The sequence below is a fragment of the Bos mutus genome, chromosome X (genome assembly GCF_027580195.1).
Source record: "Bos mutus isolate GX-2022 chromosome X, NWIPB_WYAK_1.1, whole genome shotgun sequence".
NCBI classification, from domain to species: Eukaryota; Metazoa; Chordata; class Mammalia; order Artiodactyla; family Bovidae; genus Bos; species Bos mutus.
This window is the reverse complement of record NC_091646.1, coordinates 10584912-10603064: the sequence shown is the minus strand read 5'-3', so window position 1 is coordinate 10603064 and position 18153 is coordinate 10584912. Positions and strand designations below refer to the sequence as shown.

The window sequence follows — 18153 nt, the reverse complement described above, 5'->3', positions numbered from 1 at the left end:
TAGGAAGCTTATCTTATTCATTAAAGGAGACAGTAAAAATGGAAGCATTTAAAATGAGGAATAAAATGGTCTTGTTTCCCCTTGTTGGGTCAGATCTTTGAAGACAGCAGGTATTAGTGTTTATTAGGCAGTCATCTGACGTAAGAGGTTAACTATTTCAGGGACCAGAACAACCCTGCAAGTTTAAAAACGTGTATCAAATTCTACTGGGCCTTCACAACGATGAAATCTCTTTGTTCTGAATTTAGGGATTGAATAGAGAGTCTGGATTTGGCTACTGCCTAGCTGGTTCGTTGTGCAACTCCATTGAAGGAGAACACTGTGTACAATGTGTTTATTCCTGCCTTAGCTGCAAAATAATTTCTGCCTTTAAAATTGAAAAGCCTAGGGACTTTCAGGGAATAAAAGTGATTTCTCCCTTTATTTATTAAATTAGGCCTTTCAAATGCACTTCTGAAAATGGAGTGATTATTCAGGTAAAGATTATTTGGAACTGTAATTGTTTAATCACTTCTTCAGCACCGAGGTTGCATGTGATGCAGTATAAGATGTTCTTGATAAGAAAACTGAAACTGACAGGTATTTATTTGATTTCTAAAATTTCCCATCCCCCACAGAGCCCTCAGTATACATTTTGCATACTTTTCCTTAGTCTTTGAAATCATATTTCTGTACATGCCCTCATTTCTTTGAAAGTGTCCTATATGATTTACCATGTGATCTGTGTTGAATACTATATACAATCTGTGGCAGTTATGCTAACAATGAGGCCAAGGTTCTCAGCTTGATTCCCTCTCTGGTTGCTCTTTCTCATTATCCTTTGCTGGCTCCTCCTCTTCTCCTTAGCCTGGTGATGGTAGCTCAGACAGTAAAGAATCTGCCTGCAATGCAGGAGACCCAGGTTCGATCCCTGGGTCGGGAAGATTCCCTGGAGAAGGGGATGGTCTTCTCCTAGTCTCTTAAAGGTTGATGTTCCACAGGGCTCCCTCCTGAGCCTCATCTTCTCATTCCTCATTTCCTTTCCCTGTGTGATTTCATTCATTTCCAGCTCTTCACCCTCTATTTATTCACACACTCTCCCATCTTCATTTACAGATAACAGCACTCAGCCATACATCTGAGGCTTAGCCTGAGATGTCTGGTGTGAATAGGCATACTCCTGGGCTCCACATTAGCTGTTAAGGGCAGTAAGCAACCTTATATGTTAAACGTCAATCTCCAATGGTGGTCATACTAATGAGGAGAAGGTCATCCCCTCCTGTTCATGGAGAACATGCATCTGACCCTTGGGACAAGGAGACTACCAGGGTGGGCATTTTCCCCATGCACTGGCCCTGCTGCCAGATGGCTCCACAGATGCAAGCAGCTTTCCTTCATTGCAATGGTAGTGCAGCCTAGGCAAGAAGCCCTCTGCCTTTCTGACTTCAGCAGCTGGTTTTGATAACACCTTTGGCAGGTAAAGAGAATAATAAAAAGGCATGTTCAAAGATGAAGAGCCAAACTTTTGACAGTCATTTCCAAGTATATGGAGCTCCACTTTTTAGCTATGAAAGCTATTCTTTACTATGTTACAAAAGCTCATGGAAATCTTAATTATTTAAAAAAACAATCACAACCACTTTGGTAGGTGGTGTTGTCCATAGAATGATGTAGTTGCCAGCCTCACTTTAAAATTTAACTTTGTTTTAATTTAAACAACAGCTTAAATTCTTGAATAAATTTTTCTAAACCCTTGAAAAGACACAGGCGAGCTTGAGTCACTGTTGATGAACAATTGCACTATTTCAAAGTAAACGAGTATGAATCACCAATATGTAAACATGGTTGTCCCCAGAATATGTAGGCAGACACCAATAATTTACACACTCTTTGATTAAAAGGAATTGGATTCACTTTAGTCATAAGTTAGCTCAATTTGTTATTGTTTAAGCCCATGCCTTTTCTAAACTGAACATAGCCATGATAGCACAGTTTAATTGACTTCCTTATCCAAAGGGCTAAGAATTTTCATGGTATAATGTAGCACAAAGGGCTACATTATATGTCAAGAACAAATATTAATTGAACATTCTATTATAATTCCAATGATCAGTAAGTGGAAGTTGTTAAAGTGTAGCATGTAGCAGTTCAACTCATTGGACCTAAAATAAGTTATTTTGCTAATAAAATTCATAAGCAACATAATTTAAAACTCTCCCCCACCCCATGAGCATATTTAAGAACAGGCCAGGGAGTATATAGACATTCATCACACAGTTCATTCCAAGAGGCTCTTTCAATAGTGTTATTGATTTTTTTTCTTACATTGAACATGAGAAGTATGAAATTCTATGGCAGCATGAGAATTTTAAAGAACCCTATATGTTAGTCTACTTAGGACATCGGTTTGAAACATGAACAGTAGGAAACACAAACCTATTCATTCTCTCTCCTCCCACCCCCATCTTTTTGTTATTTTAGACAAACAAAGGTGATGCACTCGCGAACCGAGTCCAGAACACGCTGGGAAATTACGATGAAATGAAGGATTTGCTAACTAACCATTCTAATCAGAATCATCTAGTGGGAATCCCAAAGAATTCCATGCCTCAGACTCCCACCAACAAAAATGAACCCAGCTTTTTTCCAGAACAAAAGCACCGAATGGTCCCAGTGCACCAGCAGGACAACACTCACTCCTCGGCGCCAATGCCTCCACCTTCTGTCGTGATACTGAATTCAACTCTAATACACAGCAATCGGAAGTCAAAACCTGACTGGTCACGAGATAGTCAGAACACTAGCATTGTAGCAGCCAGCCAAGTCACTAGTCAGCCCAACAAGATGCAGCCGCCAACCCCAGACCAGCCCCCAGCCAGATTGGAAGACTTCTTTGTCTACCCAGCTGAACAGCCTCAAGTTGGAGCAGTTGAAGAATCAAACCCACTGGCAAAGGAAGACAATACTCTCAAGTCCAGTGGAGGGGATACTTTCAAAGAAATCTATCAGTCCAACTCACCAGAAGCAGCGGAATTTACAGTGCAAGCGCCTGGATCTCCCCTAGTTGCCTCGTCTCTATTAGCTCCCAGCAGTGGCCTTTCGGTTCAAAACTTCCCACCAGGGCTTTACTGCAAAACAAGCATGGGGCAGCAAAAACCAACCGCCTATGTCCGACCCATGGATGGTCAGGACCAGGCCCCGGACATCTCTCCCACACTGAAACCTTCGATTGAATTTGACAACAGCTTTGGGAATCTGTCATTTGGATCACTCTTGGATGGCAAACCCAGTGCACCCAGTTCAAAGACTAAACAGCCAAAGTTCACGATTCTTCAAACAAGTGAAGTAAGTAATTTTTAAAGTTTTGCTTTGTTTCATTTCTTCTTATTTATTTTTTTTAGTTCATTGCTCTAACCTCTATAATCAGGGCTTCCCAAGCAGCTCTTATTTACCTTCTGGAGCTGTAGATGAGACTCTTCAAGGTCAGAGTCTTGATCTTCTGTTGCTTGTGACTTGATCTATTTACACTCTGCAAATACAGCTAAATCTCCATAATTTGGAATGATAAAAGACAAGGTCTGTCTGAGTGAATGAAAAGTTGGAGTTATAAAATAGTTTCAGAGACAGCATTTGTAGTAATATTACATATAAATGAATCACATTGGAGATTTTCATTGGTCTTAAGCAGGATGAGATACATGAAAAGATAGTGGGTCACCCTAGGCCTTCACTAACAGATAGCATATCAGAAACATAAAATGTAGACGTTTCTTAAGGTACAAGGATGTGAAAGTGTGATTTTCTGGAAACAGAAGTGTAAGGCATTCTTTAAGAACCATAGTTTCTTGAGCACTTGCAGGGCTGTTCCATGGCGAGACCTTAATATTAACTTCCGTATCCCTCAGTCTTACCTTCTGCATCACCTTCTTCAAGTGCCTACCTAACCCTCTTGTATTACCTTGATCCCTTCTGTCAAAGCCAAAAGCATGATCCTCAACCAAAATCCCACTGGGTTTAGAATGACTAACAATTTTACCTATCTCAGGAAGCATTGCCTTATAAAAGGGAAGTCCAGGGGGACAAAAACCTTTCCCAGAGGAATGAATCGCTAATGATTGGATCCCAGGCCTTATGCTCCCTGGGTGGGGGGTAGAGATTGGGTGCCCCTCAGAGGCCACCATGTAAGCAGCTGTCTACTGCATCTCAAGCGCTTGATTGGAAGAAACCTCTGCTTTTACTGGTGACGAAAGGCTTGAAAAGACACAGAGGAAGAAAGTAGGTTGAAATTCTCACTCGCTAGGAGTCACAGTGCGTCTGATTTGTCGCAGAGTCCAAGTTAGTGGTGTCTGAATTAGAGAAGTCTGACCCTATGTGCCCTCCAGCTCTTCTTCCTTTATTCATGCTCAGCAGATGCACTGATTGCGTGGGATGATGGGCACCCAAGGGGTGGGAGGACTGGGGCTGTTGGCTGTATTTTCTGGATGCATGTTTAGAGTATTGTTTCATTTCTCAGACAGTTCTGCTGTTTGTATCATCATGCCTCATCAGTTCAGTTAGTTCAGTTCAGTCGCTTAGTCGTGTCTGACTCTTTGCAACCCCATGAACTGCAGCACTCCGGGCCTCCTTGTCCATCACCAACTTCCGGAGTTTACTCAAACTCATGTTCATTGAGTCAGTGATACCATCCAAACATCTCATCCTCTTGTCCCCTTCTCCTCTCATCTTCAGTCTTTCCCAGCATCAGGGTCTTTTCCAATGAGTCAGTTCTTCGCATCAGGTGGCCAAAGTATTGGAGTTTCAGCTTCAGCATCAGTCTTTCCAATGAACACCCAGGACTCATCTCCTTTAGGATGGACTGGTTGGATTTCTCTGCAGTCCAAGGGACTCTTAAGAGTCTTCTCCAGCACCACAGTTCAAAAGCATCAATTCTTTGGTGCTCAGCTTTCTTTATAGTCCAACTCTCACATCCATATATGATTATTGGAAAAACCATAGCTTTGACTAGATGGACCTTTGTTGGCAAAGTAATGTCTCTGCTTTTTAATATGCTGTCTAGGTTGGTCATAACTTGTCTTCCAAGGAGTAAGCGTCTTTTAATTTCATGGCTGCAATCACCATCTGCAGTAATTTTGGAGCCCAAAAAAATAAAGTCTGACACTGTTTCCCCACCTATTTGCCATGAAGTGATGGGGCCAGATGCCATGATCCTAGTTTTCTGAATGTTGAGCTTTAAGCCAACTTTTTCACTCTCCTCTTTCACTTTCATCAAGAGGCACTTTAGTTTTTCTTCAGTTTCTGCCATAAGGGTGGTGTCATCTGCATATCTGAGGTTATTGATATTTCTCCCAGCAATCTTGATTCTAGCTTATGCTTCATCCAGCCCAGCGTTTCTCATGATATAATCTGCATATACGTTAAATAAGCAGGGTGACAATATACAGCCTTGATGTGCTCCTTTTCCTATTTGGAACCAGTCTGTTGTTCCATGTCCAGTTCTAACTGTAGCTTCCTGACCTGCATACAGATTTCTCAAGAGGCAGGTCAGGTGGCTGGTATTCCCATCTCTTTCAGAATTTTCCACAGTGTATTGTGATCCACATAGTCAAAGGCTTTGGCATAGTCAATAAAGCAGAAGTAGATGCTTTTCTGGAATTCTCTTGCTTTTTCCATGATCCAATGGATGTTGGCAATTTGATCTCTGGTTCCTCTGCCTTTTGTAAAACCAGCTTGAACATCTGGAAGTTCACGGTTCACGTATTACTGAAGCCTGGCTTAGAGAATTTTGAGCATTACTTTACTAGTGTGTGAGATGAGTGCAATTGTGTGGTAGTTTGAGTATTCTTTGACATTGCTTTTCTTAGGGATTGGAATGAAAACTGACCTTTTCCAGTCCTGTGGCCACTGCTGAGTTTTCCAAATTTGCTGGCATATTGAGTACAACACTTTCACAGCATCATCTTTTAGGATTTGAGATAGCTCAACTGGAATTCCATCACCTCCACTAGCTTTGTTCGTAATGATGGCCCACTTGACTTCACATTCCAGGATGTCTGGCTTAGGTGAGTGATCACACCATTGTGATTATCTGGGTCATGAAGATCTTTTCTGTTCCGTTCTTCCATGTATTCTTGCCACCTCTTCTTAATATCTTCTGCTTCTGTTAGGTCCATACCATTTCTGTCCTTTATTGAGCCCGTCTTTGTGTGAAATGTTCCCTTGGTATCTCTAATTTTATTGAAGAGATCTCTAGTCTTTCCTATTCTATTGTTTTCTTCTATTTCTTTCATTGATCGCTGAGGAAGGCTTTCTCATCCCTCATCACGTCTTGTCAACTATCTCTCCAGTCTGTGACCTCTTCACCCTCACCACCTTCCAAGCTCCTGTGAGTATCTCTTGCCTAGGCCATCTCCTGTCTGGTGTCCCCCCTTCTAGTCTCACCTCTCTTTTAAACCATTCTCCATTTAGGCTGATCTGATGGGAAGATCTGATCATGTCACTCCCTCCCTTGGAGTCTTCCATGTCTTCTCATTGTTTCCAGGAAAAAGTCCAATTTCTTAGTCCCACATTCAGTGCTCTTCACTCTGTGATTTCATACTCCTTACCTGATCTCATATCTCACCACTTCGTCATATGAAGATGAGATCTTGGCCATGCAGAGAGACTTGTGGCTCCCCATCATGGCATGCTTTGTCACACTTCCTTGCTTTTGTGCTTACTGTCTACTCAACCTAGACTGTCTCTCCCTTTGCTCCTCAATCTTCCCAGTGAAGTCTTGTTTCTTCTTCAAGTCTACTCGGTCATCACTATCTTCATAAACGCTTCACTGATGCCACCAGGCTTAAGGACAAGCTCCTTTCTCTGGGCTCACCCAAGCGCCTTCTATACACTTTGGCTCTTCTCTCATTGTATTGTAGTTATTCATTTATGTGTCTGTCTCTTCTATTAGACTGTGAGCTCCCTGAGGACAAGGAATATCTCATTTCTTTTCTGTATCCCAAGTGCCTAGCAAACACCTGACACATAGTAGATACTCAATAAATGTTTGTTGAATGAATGAACTTCAAAAATGGTTACTTGATTACATTTTCTAAACCACAGTGTTAATCAAATATGCGGACAAAGGTAAACCTTCGCTAGAAAATCCATCCTCGGATATATTTCCTTAGTTTCACCCAGACTGCCTGTGCCTTACTTTGCTCTTGTCCTGCATGGTCATTTGGAAATCCTAATCTTCATTTTCCCTGGATGACTTAATACAGGAGTGTGATACTTAAAAGGCAGAAAGCAACCTACTTTGAAAGAAGGGGCATCTAATGGGAGGCTGCCCCTCCCATTCTTGCCCCTTCTCTTGTCCTGGTATCTGCTGCTGTTCCCTCTTTACATGGCAGTTCCGTGACTAAGGACTAGTTTGGAAATAATAGCACTGGCCCATCAAGAGCTGGCAGCATGTATCAACACCTCACTGACAGAACAAGAGGCACAGAAACAGTGAGATCCACTCCAGTGTAATCTTCTCTCTTACACATTCACAACACAGTTGTCCCAGATATGGAAGAAACCCAGTGTTTTCGCTCAGTGCTCAGGTACACCAACTAGATGTACATTTCCAAAAAGAGTCTGAGCTGTCATCTGCTCTAGAGATGATGACCCAGGAGCAGCCTGTGTGCACGCATAATATGGGTCTCTAGGAAGGACTTGAGGGAGGGCTGGAGAAAAGCTTGGGCCCCTAAGGTTAGGAGAATATACAGGCTTCAAGGGCAGTGTGGAAACCAAAAATAGGCAGAAAGGGAATGAGAAGCTAGCTAGCCTAAGAGACAATTTAGAAGGGTGTAGATTAAAACATGGGCAGCAATATAGACAGGGTGGGGCCTTATGGAGCTTTGAACCTAATGGAATTGATGTGGCTAAAACTCTGACCAAGTCTGGAAATTCATCCTATTAAATCTTGATGCACTTTTCAAAAGCACTTACCATTAGAATTCAGCCCCAGTTCCTGGCGCCAAGAGTTCCAAGCGTGAGGTTCTGAGTCCCTAGTCAAAGTAGCCATCTTTGATGACTTGTAGCATTATTTTGAATTATTACTGAAAAAGCTTGTCCATAGAGAGGTCATGATATTTCTTTGAGTTTTCCTGGCTCTTGCTAGGAGGCTGATGTGTGTTTGTGAAGTGCATTTGGCTGCAGTAAGGGGTTGAATCATCAGGAAAAAGAGACATTCTAAGATATACAAATAAGCAGATATGATGATATTAGTGTGTTGAGAGACCAGAAACGATTACTGAAATTAAATGTACATGCGTGTGTGCTCATATTTGTTGCTGTGTCTATACTTATTTACATAGTGGGGACATTTTAGTTTCCATCCTTGAAAGTTTCCTTCCTTCTTATAATTTCTGTGTTGATAATAATGATATTAATAAATACTAATAAAATCCAACCCACTTTATTGCCAAAGGTCAGCATTTCAATTGAATCATGCTTTTTAAATAAATGACATATTTAAAAACAATCTATTATCATTCCAGGCAACCAAAAGAAAAAAAAAAAACTGTTCTGCAGTTGCACTTAGAAGAATTTTTGGGGAACTACATCTGAAAATAGTAAAAGACCTATTTATATCAAGTGGAAACTGAGGGTTGCTCGCAGGTGGTGTTTTATTAGGAAATGAATTTGCTAATAAATGTAACGTTATGCCTGGTTTAATTACAGATGTTTTGCTTCTTTTTTCATTAGGATTAAAAAAAATCTGGTGTAGATAGTTTTGCATTTTGGTACAATGTGTTATTAGTATCTTTTGGGACGTAAATAATTCCATGCAAATGGAAGGATCAGTGACACATTAAGCATTTTCATCCTAGCTCAATAGGCTTTCAGAAGTACAGTAAGAATGTGTAGAGTGTCATCACCATAAAGGATCATTTGCCCTCCAAGGTGCTCTTGGCTGTGACCTAAAACTATCTGAGGCTCCAACTGCCTCCAAATTGGAAGCCTTTAGAAAAGTTGAACGAAACTGATATGAATAATGGGGTTTGGCTTTAGCTTATTTTAGTGGCTAGCTTTGTCAACCAGCTGAAAAGTTATTGTTCACAGTTGTGACTGCGCTTGCTTTGTTTTATATCAGATGCAGTGAACACTGGGGGGTAATTAGCTTTATTTATTGTAAGTGAATAGGAAGCTCAGGTCCCTCATGCGAGAACAATAGAGAATGCTGGGAACTTACCATTCGTGTACTGGTTGCATCCGAGCAGCTACACAGAAACCACTGAGGCAGATCCTTCAAAGAATGGAAGGCCATTTAGCTGCTGTGTGCAAGCCATGCTAAGCATTTCTTTACTTGATATACATTGCGAATTTATTTCTTTGTCCATTCTTATGGAAATAAGATAGTATTCAGTCTATGACTGTAACTGGTGTAATTCCCACCTCATTGGTAAAAAATGGAGACACCTTGGAAAGGCCTCACATTTCAAGGGTGCCAGCAGAGACTTTGACCTTCAGATTTATTCCATTGAAGTATAAGAACCAGAAAGCTTTGTATATTCTCTGCCAGTCCATTATCTAGTGGTTACTTTTTTCTTTATGCTTTGGACTAACTCTTCCAATTTCTTGATCTCATTGGGATTAAAATTCCTTTTCCTTACCACACCTCTTTATCTGCCCCTGCCTCAACTTTAGTGTCCCCCTAAGCTGAATGAAGTGACCTTCACTGAGCATCTGAAAAGAATAGTCAATAATGGAAGTAGGACTTGGAGCCTCACATTCTTTGTGATGGAGAGGTCAGAGCTGCTAGGAGAGGATTTAATTAAGATTGTCATATTTCAATAATTAAAAAAGATGTTTTGGGGAGGGGTGGCTGAGACCCTCCTCACATTCATAAAGCTGTCTCACCAGAAAGTGATGCATAGAAGTAACCCTGGAAGGTTTCACAGAGATGGAATGCAAGATAGAGGTTTTAATGTAATTTTTTATTTTATATTGGAGTAGAGTTGATTTACAATGTTGTGTTAGTTTCAGGTGTACAGCAAAGTGATTCAGTTATACATATACATATATGTATTCTTTTACAGATTCTTTTCCCTTATATTCCTATTATAGAATATTGAGTAAAGCTTGCTATACAGTAAGTCCTTGTTGATTATCTTTTTTTATATATATAATAGTGAGAGAAGGCAATGGCACCCTCCTCCAGTACTCTTGTCTGGAAAATCCCATGGACGGATGAGCCTGGTAGGCTGTAGTCCATGAGGTCAAGAAGAGTTGGACACGACTGAGCGACTTCACTTTCACTTTTCACTTTCATGCATTGGAGAAGGAAATGGCAACCCACTCCAGTGTTCTTGCCTGGAGAATCCCAGGGATGGAGGAGCCTGGTGGGCTGCTGTCCATGGGGTCGCACAGAGTCGGACATGATTGAAGTGACGCAGCAGCAGTGTCTATATGGTAATACCAAGATCCTAAGTTTTCCTTACTCCCCTTCCCCCTTTGGTAACCATAAATGTTTTCAAAGTCTGTGAGTCTGTTTCTCTTTAGTGAAGTCAGACAGAAAGACAAATATCATATGATATCACTTATATACAAAATCTAAAAAGATGATACAAATTTACAAAGCAAGATAGATTTTGAACTTGACCTTGAATACTGGGTGGAATCACAATAGATGAAGAGGGATCTGGAGGGCAGAACAGTTCACATGTATGCAAATGAGTGATGGGTGGAGAGACTTGCAGGTAAAAAAAAAGATAAGAACATGTGAGGTATATTCTGATGATAGACTGCTGTGTCTGCAACTGCGGGTTGGGACCAGAGTGAGACAGAGCTCAGAAAGCCAGAGTTGGTAATGTCTAGAATGCCTGGGCGATGTGGCATCCAGACTATGATGCTGGACTTGAAGCTCCATTATCCCAGTGGCTTCATGGGGGCTGACCTAGGAACTCAGGCCAGTCACTGTCACCGACTTGAGCAGTTATTTCTGAGCTACTGTGTTCTCTATTCCATTACCTGAAAGCACATCACATTTCTTGTTCTGTGGGCATCGGTTTCCTCACATGCTTTCTGGAGGCTCTAAAGTCGTGCTGAAATGGTTGGTCTAAACCACTCTTCTCCCTTGTCCTCTGTTAGCCCATCTCCCTTCATTCTCTCTAGCCAAACTCAGGAAGAGAGGTCAACTTTGGCTTCCTAAAGATTATGTAAATACCTAACTCTCTTTTTTTTTCCTTCTCATTTCCTCAAGTCCTCTTCTTTAGCATATATATATATATTTCTTTTCTAAGGCTGTATGTAACTGACTCCGCCATTAGCATCCCAGAACCAAGTTAGCTATTTCAACATTCCATTTTTTTAAAATTAATTTCAATGATTTGGTTCAATGCAATGATCTTGGAGTTCTGTGCTTGTAAATCCCTTGTCACTTTGAACATTTTTTTCCAGTTGGAAAGATTGATTTATTCTTAATATGAAAAAAACCTTTAATTTTTATACTATGCCAATTTAAATCATCACTAATAATGATAAAACATCATGATTTATTAGTACTTGTATTAATTCTTTGTGAGCTAACTGGAAGTAAGTATTATGGGGATGAATGTGTGGTGTATCACAAAGTATAGTTTGAATGAGGTTTGCTGAGTTGTGGTTCCTATTCTAGCCTGGACTTGCTTGGTGAACTTGAGTGATTTTACCAGTGTAGGCCTCTTGTTATTGGGGGTGTTTAGATTAGCTCATCTGTGAGGTTTCTTCTAGCCGTACATCTCTTAGGATATGCTTCTCCTTTGTGGTTAAGGTGAAGGCCACCTTGTTTGTAAATTTCCTTCAGCCATTGCCTCCCTCCCACCTACCCTCTAAGAGCATGTGCCTCAGAATGACATGGAGGGTGTGAGGCCTGCCTGCCTGCCGCTCACTACCATCCTTCAGAACACTTGGGAGATTTTGAAGACTGTGTCAGTACAGGCAAACAAGAATTGGATCTTCTTTTGGGGTTGGATGCCAATTCCTCCTGGATTATTAGTATATTTCAACTCATTTTTTTTAAAGAAAAAAAATAATAAAACAATTATAGGCTGCATTTCACTGGAAAACACCAAACTGTAAACTCAGGAAATAGCCTGCTAATACTTTTGTCACCACCCACTAACATAATGAAAGATGGAGAACTTCTATTTTCACATTACTTCTAGGAAAATATTTTGACAGATTCAGTATGCAGTAAAGTGATAAGCTTTTGTTCCGTGTGTTCCAAATCATCCTGTTATCACTGGATATATCGATTAGCTTAGTACATTCTGAGTCAGTCATAAAACAGACTGCTCACATTCTGTGTTCAAGAATAAGAAAAATTGACAGGTAGATAACCATATTGATTCATGCCAAATAGTGAATGTGAAGGGTTTTATAGAGGAGTTATAAAAGTCTTTATGGCTATTGTAAGTCTCTTAAGCATTTTTTAATTGACATGAAAGCAAATGATCTTTAATTATCTTTTTAAAAAGTGCTATGCTTTGGTTACTGAATAGAGTTTATAATATAGGTGACAATAACAAAAATCTATTGCCTTTTATACTTAGAGTTTAAAGTCATTTTCATATAATTTTTCTAGCTTTATTGAGGTATAGTTGACAACTAACAATTGTATATGTTTACAGTGTACAGCTTGATATTTTGATATACATAAACATTGTAAAATAACCTCTACAATAATGCTAATGAACATATCCATCACCTCACACAGCTACCATTGTGTGTGTGTGTGTGTGTGTGTGTGTGCACATGTGGTGAGAATACTTAAGATCTATCTTCTTAGCAAATCTCAAGTGTACAATATGGTATTATTAACTAGAGCCACCATGCTATATATTGTCTCTAGAATTTATTCATCCTGCATCACTGAAACTTTGTACCCCTTTACCAATATCTCCCCATTTCCCCAAACCCCAGCCATCCTACTTTGACTAGATTCTCACAGAGCCTGGGATTATCATCATTCTCTTTTCACAAGGGCAGACATGTAGACTCAGAGAAAGTAAGAGTTACTAACCTATAATCACTCAGTCAGCAAATGGCAATGCTGGGACAAGAACCCAGGTCACTAGTGCTATCTCCATGATGCTATTTGGTGTCCAGTGTGCTGCTTAATATGTATGGATTAATTTTCTAAAATCAGCTTCTCTAATGGCACATGAGGGGCAAGAGAATAATGAGCTGAATCCAGCTTAAGTTGAAATTCCCCTGATGGGTTCATATTTCAAAAGTCAGGGGCCAAACCTTCCAACAGAGCAATTTTCCCTATGGTAGTACAGGTTACACTCATGTGTTTTTGATTTACAAATATGGTGAGAAGTAGTGTTTTTGCAATATTCCTCAATGAGTAACATATGACACAACTTGTTAGAGGACCTTTTCTTGGTTCATAAAGTTTTGTTTTTTTGTCTATTTGGTAGGATAATTTTAGCAGAATGCTCAGACAACAGAGCTAAAATCTGGATTTCTGCAGCTGAAACAACTATATTCTAGATAAACATTAGATGTGAATGAGGGATCAATTAAAAGTGGGCATGTAAATAATTGTTATAGGAGGAACAAGATGTATCTCAAATGTTTGAGGCCCCCCTGAGTACAGTAATGGGAAAAACTTACAGATCATTGAATTCCAAGAGTAGTCAGCAAGGAACAGGAAGGCTCCCTTGCTTTTATCTACATGTTGAATAGGTAAGTCTCCCTGTACCTTAGCAAAAGAGGACAGGGAATCCATATACTGCCTACTCAGAAAATCACTGAGAATCCATGAACTAAATAGTTGTGAAAGGTCTTTGAAATTTTTACCATATTCTGGAAATGGGAGATATATTGGGTTGGCCAAAAAGTTTATTCAGAATTTTCCAGAAGATGTTAGAAAAATGCAAATGAACTTTTTGGCCAACACAATATTAGTTTTCCATACGTGGTGTAACAAAAGTATCATAAACTGGACAGGTTAAAACACCAGAAGTTATCCTTTCACAGTTATGGAGGCTATAAATCCAAAAATATATTGGCAGGGTTGAGCACTCTCCAAAGGTTCTAGAACAGGATCCTTCCTAGCCTCTTCCAGTTTCTGGTGGCCCCAGGCATTCCTTGGCTTGTAGCCACATCATTACACTCTCCACCTTTGTCTCCACATGGCCTTCTTCTCTGTATGTCTCTCTGTACCCTCTCCTTTTCTTATAAGGGCATCAGTAATTGACTGTAGGGCCCACTCTGTATCCAAGATGACTTCATGTCTAGACCCTTAACTAATTACATCTGCAAAGCCCGTATTTCCAAGTAGTGTTACAGTTTGAAGTTCTAGGTAGACATGAGTTGTAGGGGGCCATCAGTCAACCCACTATGAGAACTGCAATCCTTCACATTTCCCAGACTGAAGATGGAGGGGGGCCAGCAGAGTTCATTAGGAAAAACCTTAGCCAGTCCACAAGAGGGAGGTGGGCTTCCACACCTCACAACTAAAATCAGGTTTACTCCTCAAAGGTTCTGAGCCAGATTCTCTTTAAGCTCTTAAATTTGACTGTGGATAAACTGTTAAATCCAATTGTGGAGAAGTGACTTTTAAAAATCCTTTAGAATAGTAACTATAATGTTTCTTTCTAATTAAGTAATAGAGAAAAAATAATTTTTCAATGCAGTTGCCTTGATTATGAGCTTGAGCTTAGGTGGGCAATTTTTTTCCATGAAGTAAATATTTTCAGTCATGTAGGCCATACAGTCTGAGGCAGATCCTCAACTGTGTCACTGTAGCATGAGAATGGCCATAGACAATACATCAGTGAAAGGGAAAGGCTATATGCCAAAATTTTATATGTGAATACCAAAACTCAAATATCCTCTGTTTTCATGTGTCACAAAATATCCTTTTGATTTCTTTCAACCATCTTGCAATGTAGAAACCATTCTTAGCCTGTGAGCCATACCAAAAAACAACAACAACAACAACAACAAAAACCAGGTGGTTGGCTACATGTGACTTGCAAATCAGTGTGCTGACTTGTAGCCTAGATCAAGACAAAGCTTCAGACAAAAAACATTGGCTTGCTCTACTTGTCATCAATAGGAAGATGGCTTTGAGTAGAGAGGTGAAGAAGGTCAGTTGTGCAACTTGCAGAATCCTAGAGTTAAGAGAGGTGTGTCAATAGTGGAGGTAGGACCTGCCAGTTGAAGACAGGCTCCCTCAGGCTTATAAGCAGTTGGAGGAGAAGGCTTGATACTCAGGATTATAAATAGTCTTCACACCACAAATCACATCTCTGTTCAAGGGGATTCTCTTTCCTTATTGACTCATGGGAAGAAGGGCATTTGATCTTTTGCTTTCTTAGAATTGGCATGGCTCAGCCCCTAGGGCAGAGGACCATTTGTGTGCCCACGCTGGGCTCAGAATCACAGGATACAGAGATGATCTCAGAGATAACCACTAAAAGGAAGCTGATCATATCATTTTGTCTAGGGAAAAGAACCTAGTGTAAACACAATTAGGATTCTGGAATCCCTTATGGATTGGGAGGATTAAAGTGTGTATTTGACTTGGATGTGGGGTGGGAGGGATTTCCAAGTTTCTAGGAATAGCAAGTCCTCTCACACAGCCTGAGAATTTGGATTAAATGGAATGAAAAGGCCGATGGTTTGCGGAAGCCTCTTAGACTCTTTGGCATGTGGGGTATTGTGTATAAATGTGTACATATACATGTGCCATTGTCTGTGTGTCTCTCTAGGGGAACCACAGAAAGCCAGTGGAATTCTGGGAGGAGAAGGCTAGAGAATGATGGCTTTCTTGGTACTTCATGAAGTTCTTGCCCAGCCTCCAAGGCAGTACTGTATCTAAGTTTTGAGGTGACTTGGAATGAAGAAATAATGGAGGAAAGGATCTATTCTGTTGAGGTTTCAAAGGTGAAATGAGGTTGAGCTAAAGCTTCAAGCTAAGATGCATGGGGAAAAAAAAAAAAAGATATCGTATCTTAGCCAAATGAATGAATCTGATAGCCCACTGCTTAAAGACTGTATCATTGAAGAATGTTACAGCTGTGTTGCAATTTCATTAACTAGGTTGGCAAAGGGAGAAGTAGCTACCATCTTGCAGTTTTAGGCATCATCATTCACATAGGCTACAGTGGGACTGATGACTTCTGAAACTGGTTAAGGAGATGACCCTGGCTTTATGGCAGACCTTCCTCTGCCTGTCATCATCTCCTGTTCATTCAGGTCTTGATGCAAACTTACTGGGGGAGCCAGCTTCCCAAGGGACATCCAGATATGCCCTCCTGGACACCTGCTGGAAATGAAGACCATGTTGCTGCTCTGAGTGGAGTCTTGTCACATGGTCTCTCCTTTGTATTGAGACACGGAAACAATATCTCTGCGGCTCTGTGATATGTATTTGAACAAATGTGGCCTCAGGATCCTTGGGAAAATGGGAAGATGTAATATCCCTTCCCAGGCAAGATTGATGGGTAAAAAAGACCCATATGAGAGAGCTAAGTCTGAATCCACAATCCACCTAAAATAAGTCTCAAAGAAAATAGTTTTTTTTGGATATACAAGTCCAAAACTGGCCCAAGGACAAACATATAAACAACAGTGTAATATTTCAAGTTGTTTATATTCAGCCTGATGTTATGAATTGGGATGATTTAAATCTGAAAATATTATTATATCTATTGTTGGAAAGACCCATTAGAAGAGAATGCCTGTAAGACCTCATATCTTCTTTGATTGATTGATTGGATTTATTTACTGTGTTCCTCCCATTGTGCTAAAAGCTGGAAAACTGAAATGCTGAAGGCATGTTGCTTGATCTTAAGTAGCTTAAGTCAGGGAATATGGATACAAAAGCAGAAAAATCACAGTGAAATATAATATTAATAGATGATTGTTCAGTATTATGTGGGAGTGGAGAGAGCGACTAAGGGTGTGTGAAATGTTCAGGAAAGCTTCTTAAAGGAGGAAGTACCTTGCAGTGTGATTAGAAGTTCTCTTGGTGAAGAAGTGGCTGTACAGGCATTTCCTACCATGTAAGCCCACATCAAGTTATAAGTGGGCCCATTGACTCCTGGGATTCATGAGACACAAAACAATCAGCTGTGTTTGGGGAGTTAGGAGGGGATATTGCTTGGGAAGATCAGGATCTTCATGTCAGCTCTAGGTAAGGAGGAGACTTTGAGTGCTACAAGTACAGCAGATAATGTTTTAGAAAAGTCACGCTGGTGGGGGAATTGCCTGGGGAATGGGGGAAAGGGGTGGTCAGTGTGATAGGGCTTGTAAGGTTTAAGGCAGAAAGACCCTGAGAAGGCTGTTGAAATATTCCAGGCCAGAAATTCTAGCAGTTTGAATTAGAGCCAATTTTGAGATAGATTTTTTTTTTTAATATGAACCATTTTTAAAATCTTTATTGAATTTGCTGCAATATTGTTTCTGTTTTATGTTTTGTTTCTTTAACCATGAGGCATGTGGGCAAGGCTCCCCAACCAGGAATCAAACTTGTACCCCTGAACTGAAAGGTGGATTCTTAACCACTGGACCACCAGGGAAGCCCTGAGATAGATTTTAAAGGTTGATTTGATGAGATTTGATGCCTAATTCAGTTTCAGTTCAGTCGCTCAATCGTGTCGGACTATTTGCAACCCCATGGAATGCAGCACGCCAAGCTTCCCTGTCCATCACCAACTCCCAGAGCTTGCTCAGACTCATGTCCGTTGAGTCGGTGATGCTATCCAACCATCTCATCCTCTGTCGTCCCCTTCTCTTCCTGCCTTCAATCTTTCCCAGCATCAGGGTCTTTTCCAATGAGTTTGTTCTTCCCATCAGGTGGCCAAAGGATTGGACTCTCAGCTTCAGAATCAGTCCTTCCAATGAAATTCAGGACTGATTTCCTTTAGGATTGACTGGTTGGATCTCCTTGCAGTCCAAGTGAATCTCAAGCATCTTCTCCGACACCACAGTTGAAAAGCATCAATTTTTCGGTGCTCAGCCTTCTTTATGGTCCAACTCTCACATCCCTATGTGGCTACTGATAAAGCCATAGCTTTGACTAGATGGACCTTTGTTGGCAAAGTACTATCTCTGCTTTTTAATCTGCTATCTAGATTGGTCATAGCTTTTGTTCCAAGGAGCAAGCGTCTTTTAATTTCATGGTTGTGGTCACCATCTGCAGTGATGTTG

General features: G+C 40.5%; 1 protein-coding gene across 1 annotated transcript in view; it reads left to right on the top strand.

Annotated features, from left to right (window-relative positions):
* AFF2 (ALF transcription elongation factor 2) overlaps window positions 1-18153 on the top strand; it is a 539484-nt gene that overhangs the window by 176053 nt on the left and 345278 nt on the right. Inside the window, 1 exon segment of the mRNA XM_070365748.1 lies at window positions 2461-3324. Within this exon segment, the coding sequence (XP_070221849.1) occupies window positions 2461-3324 (864 nt within the window).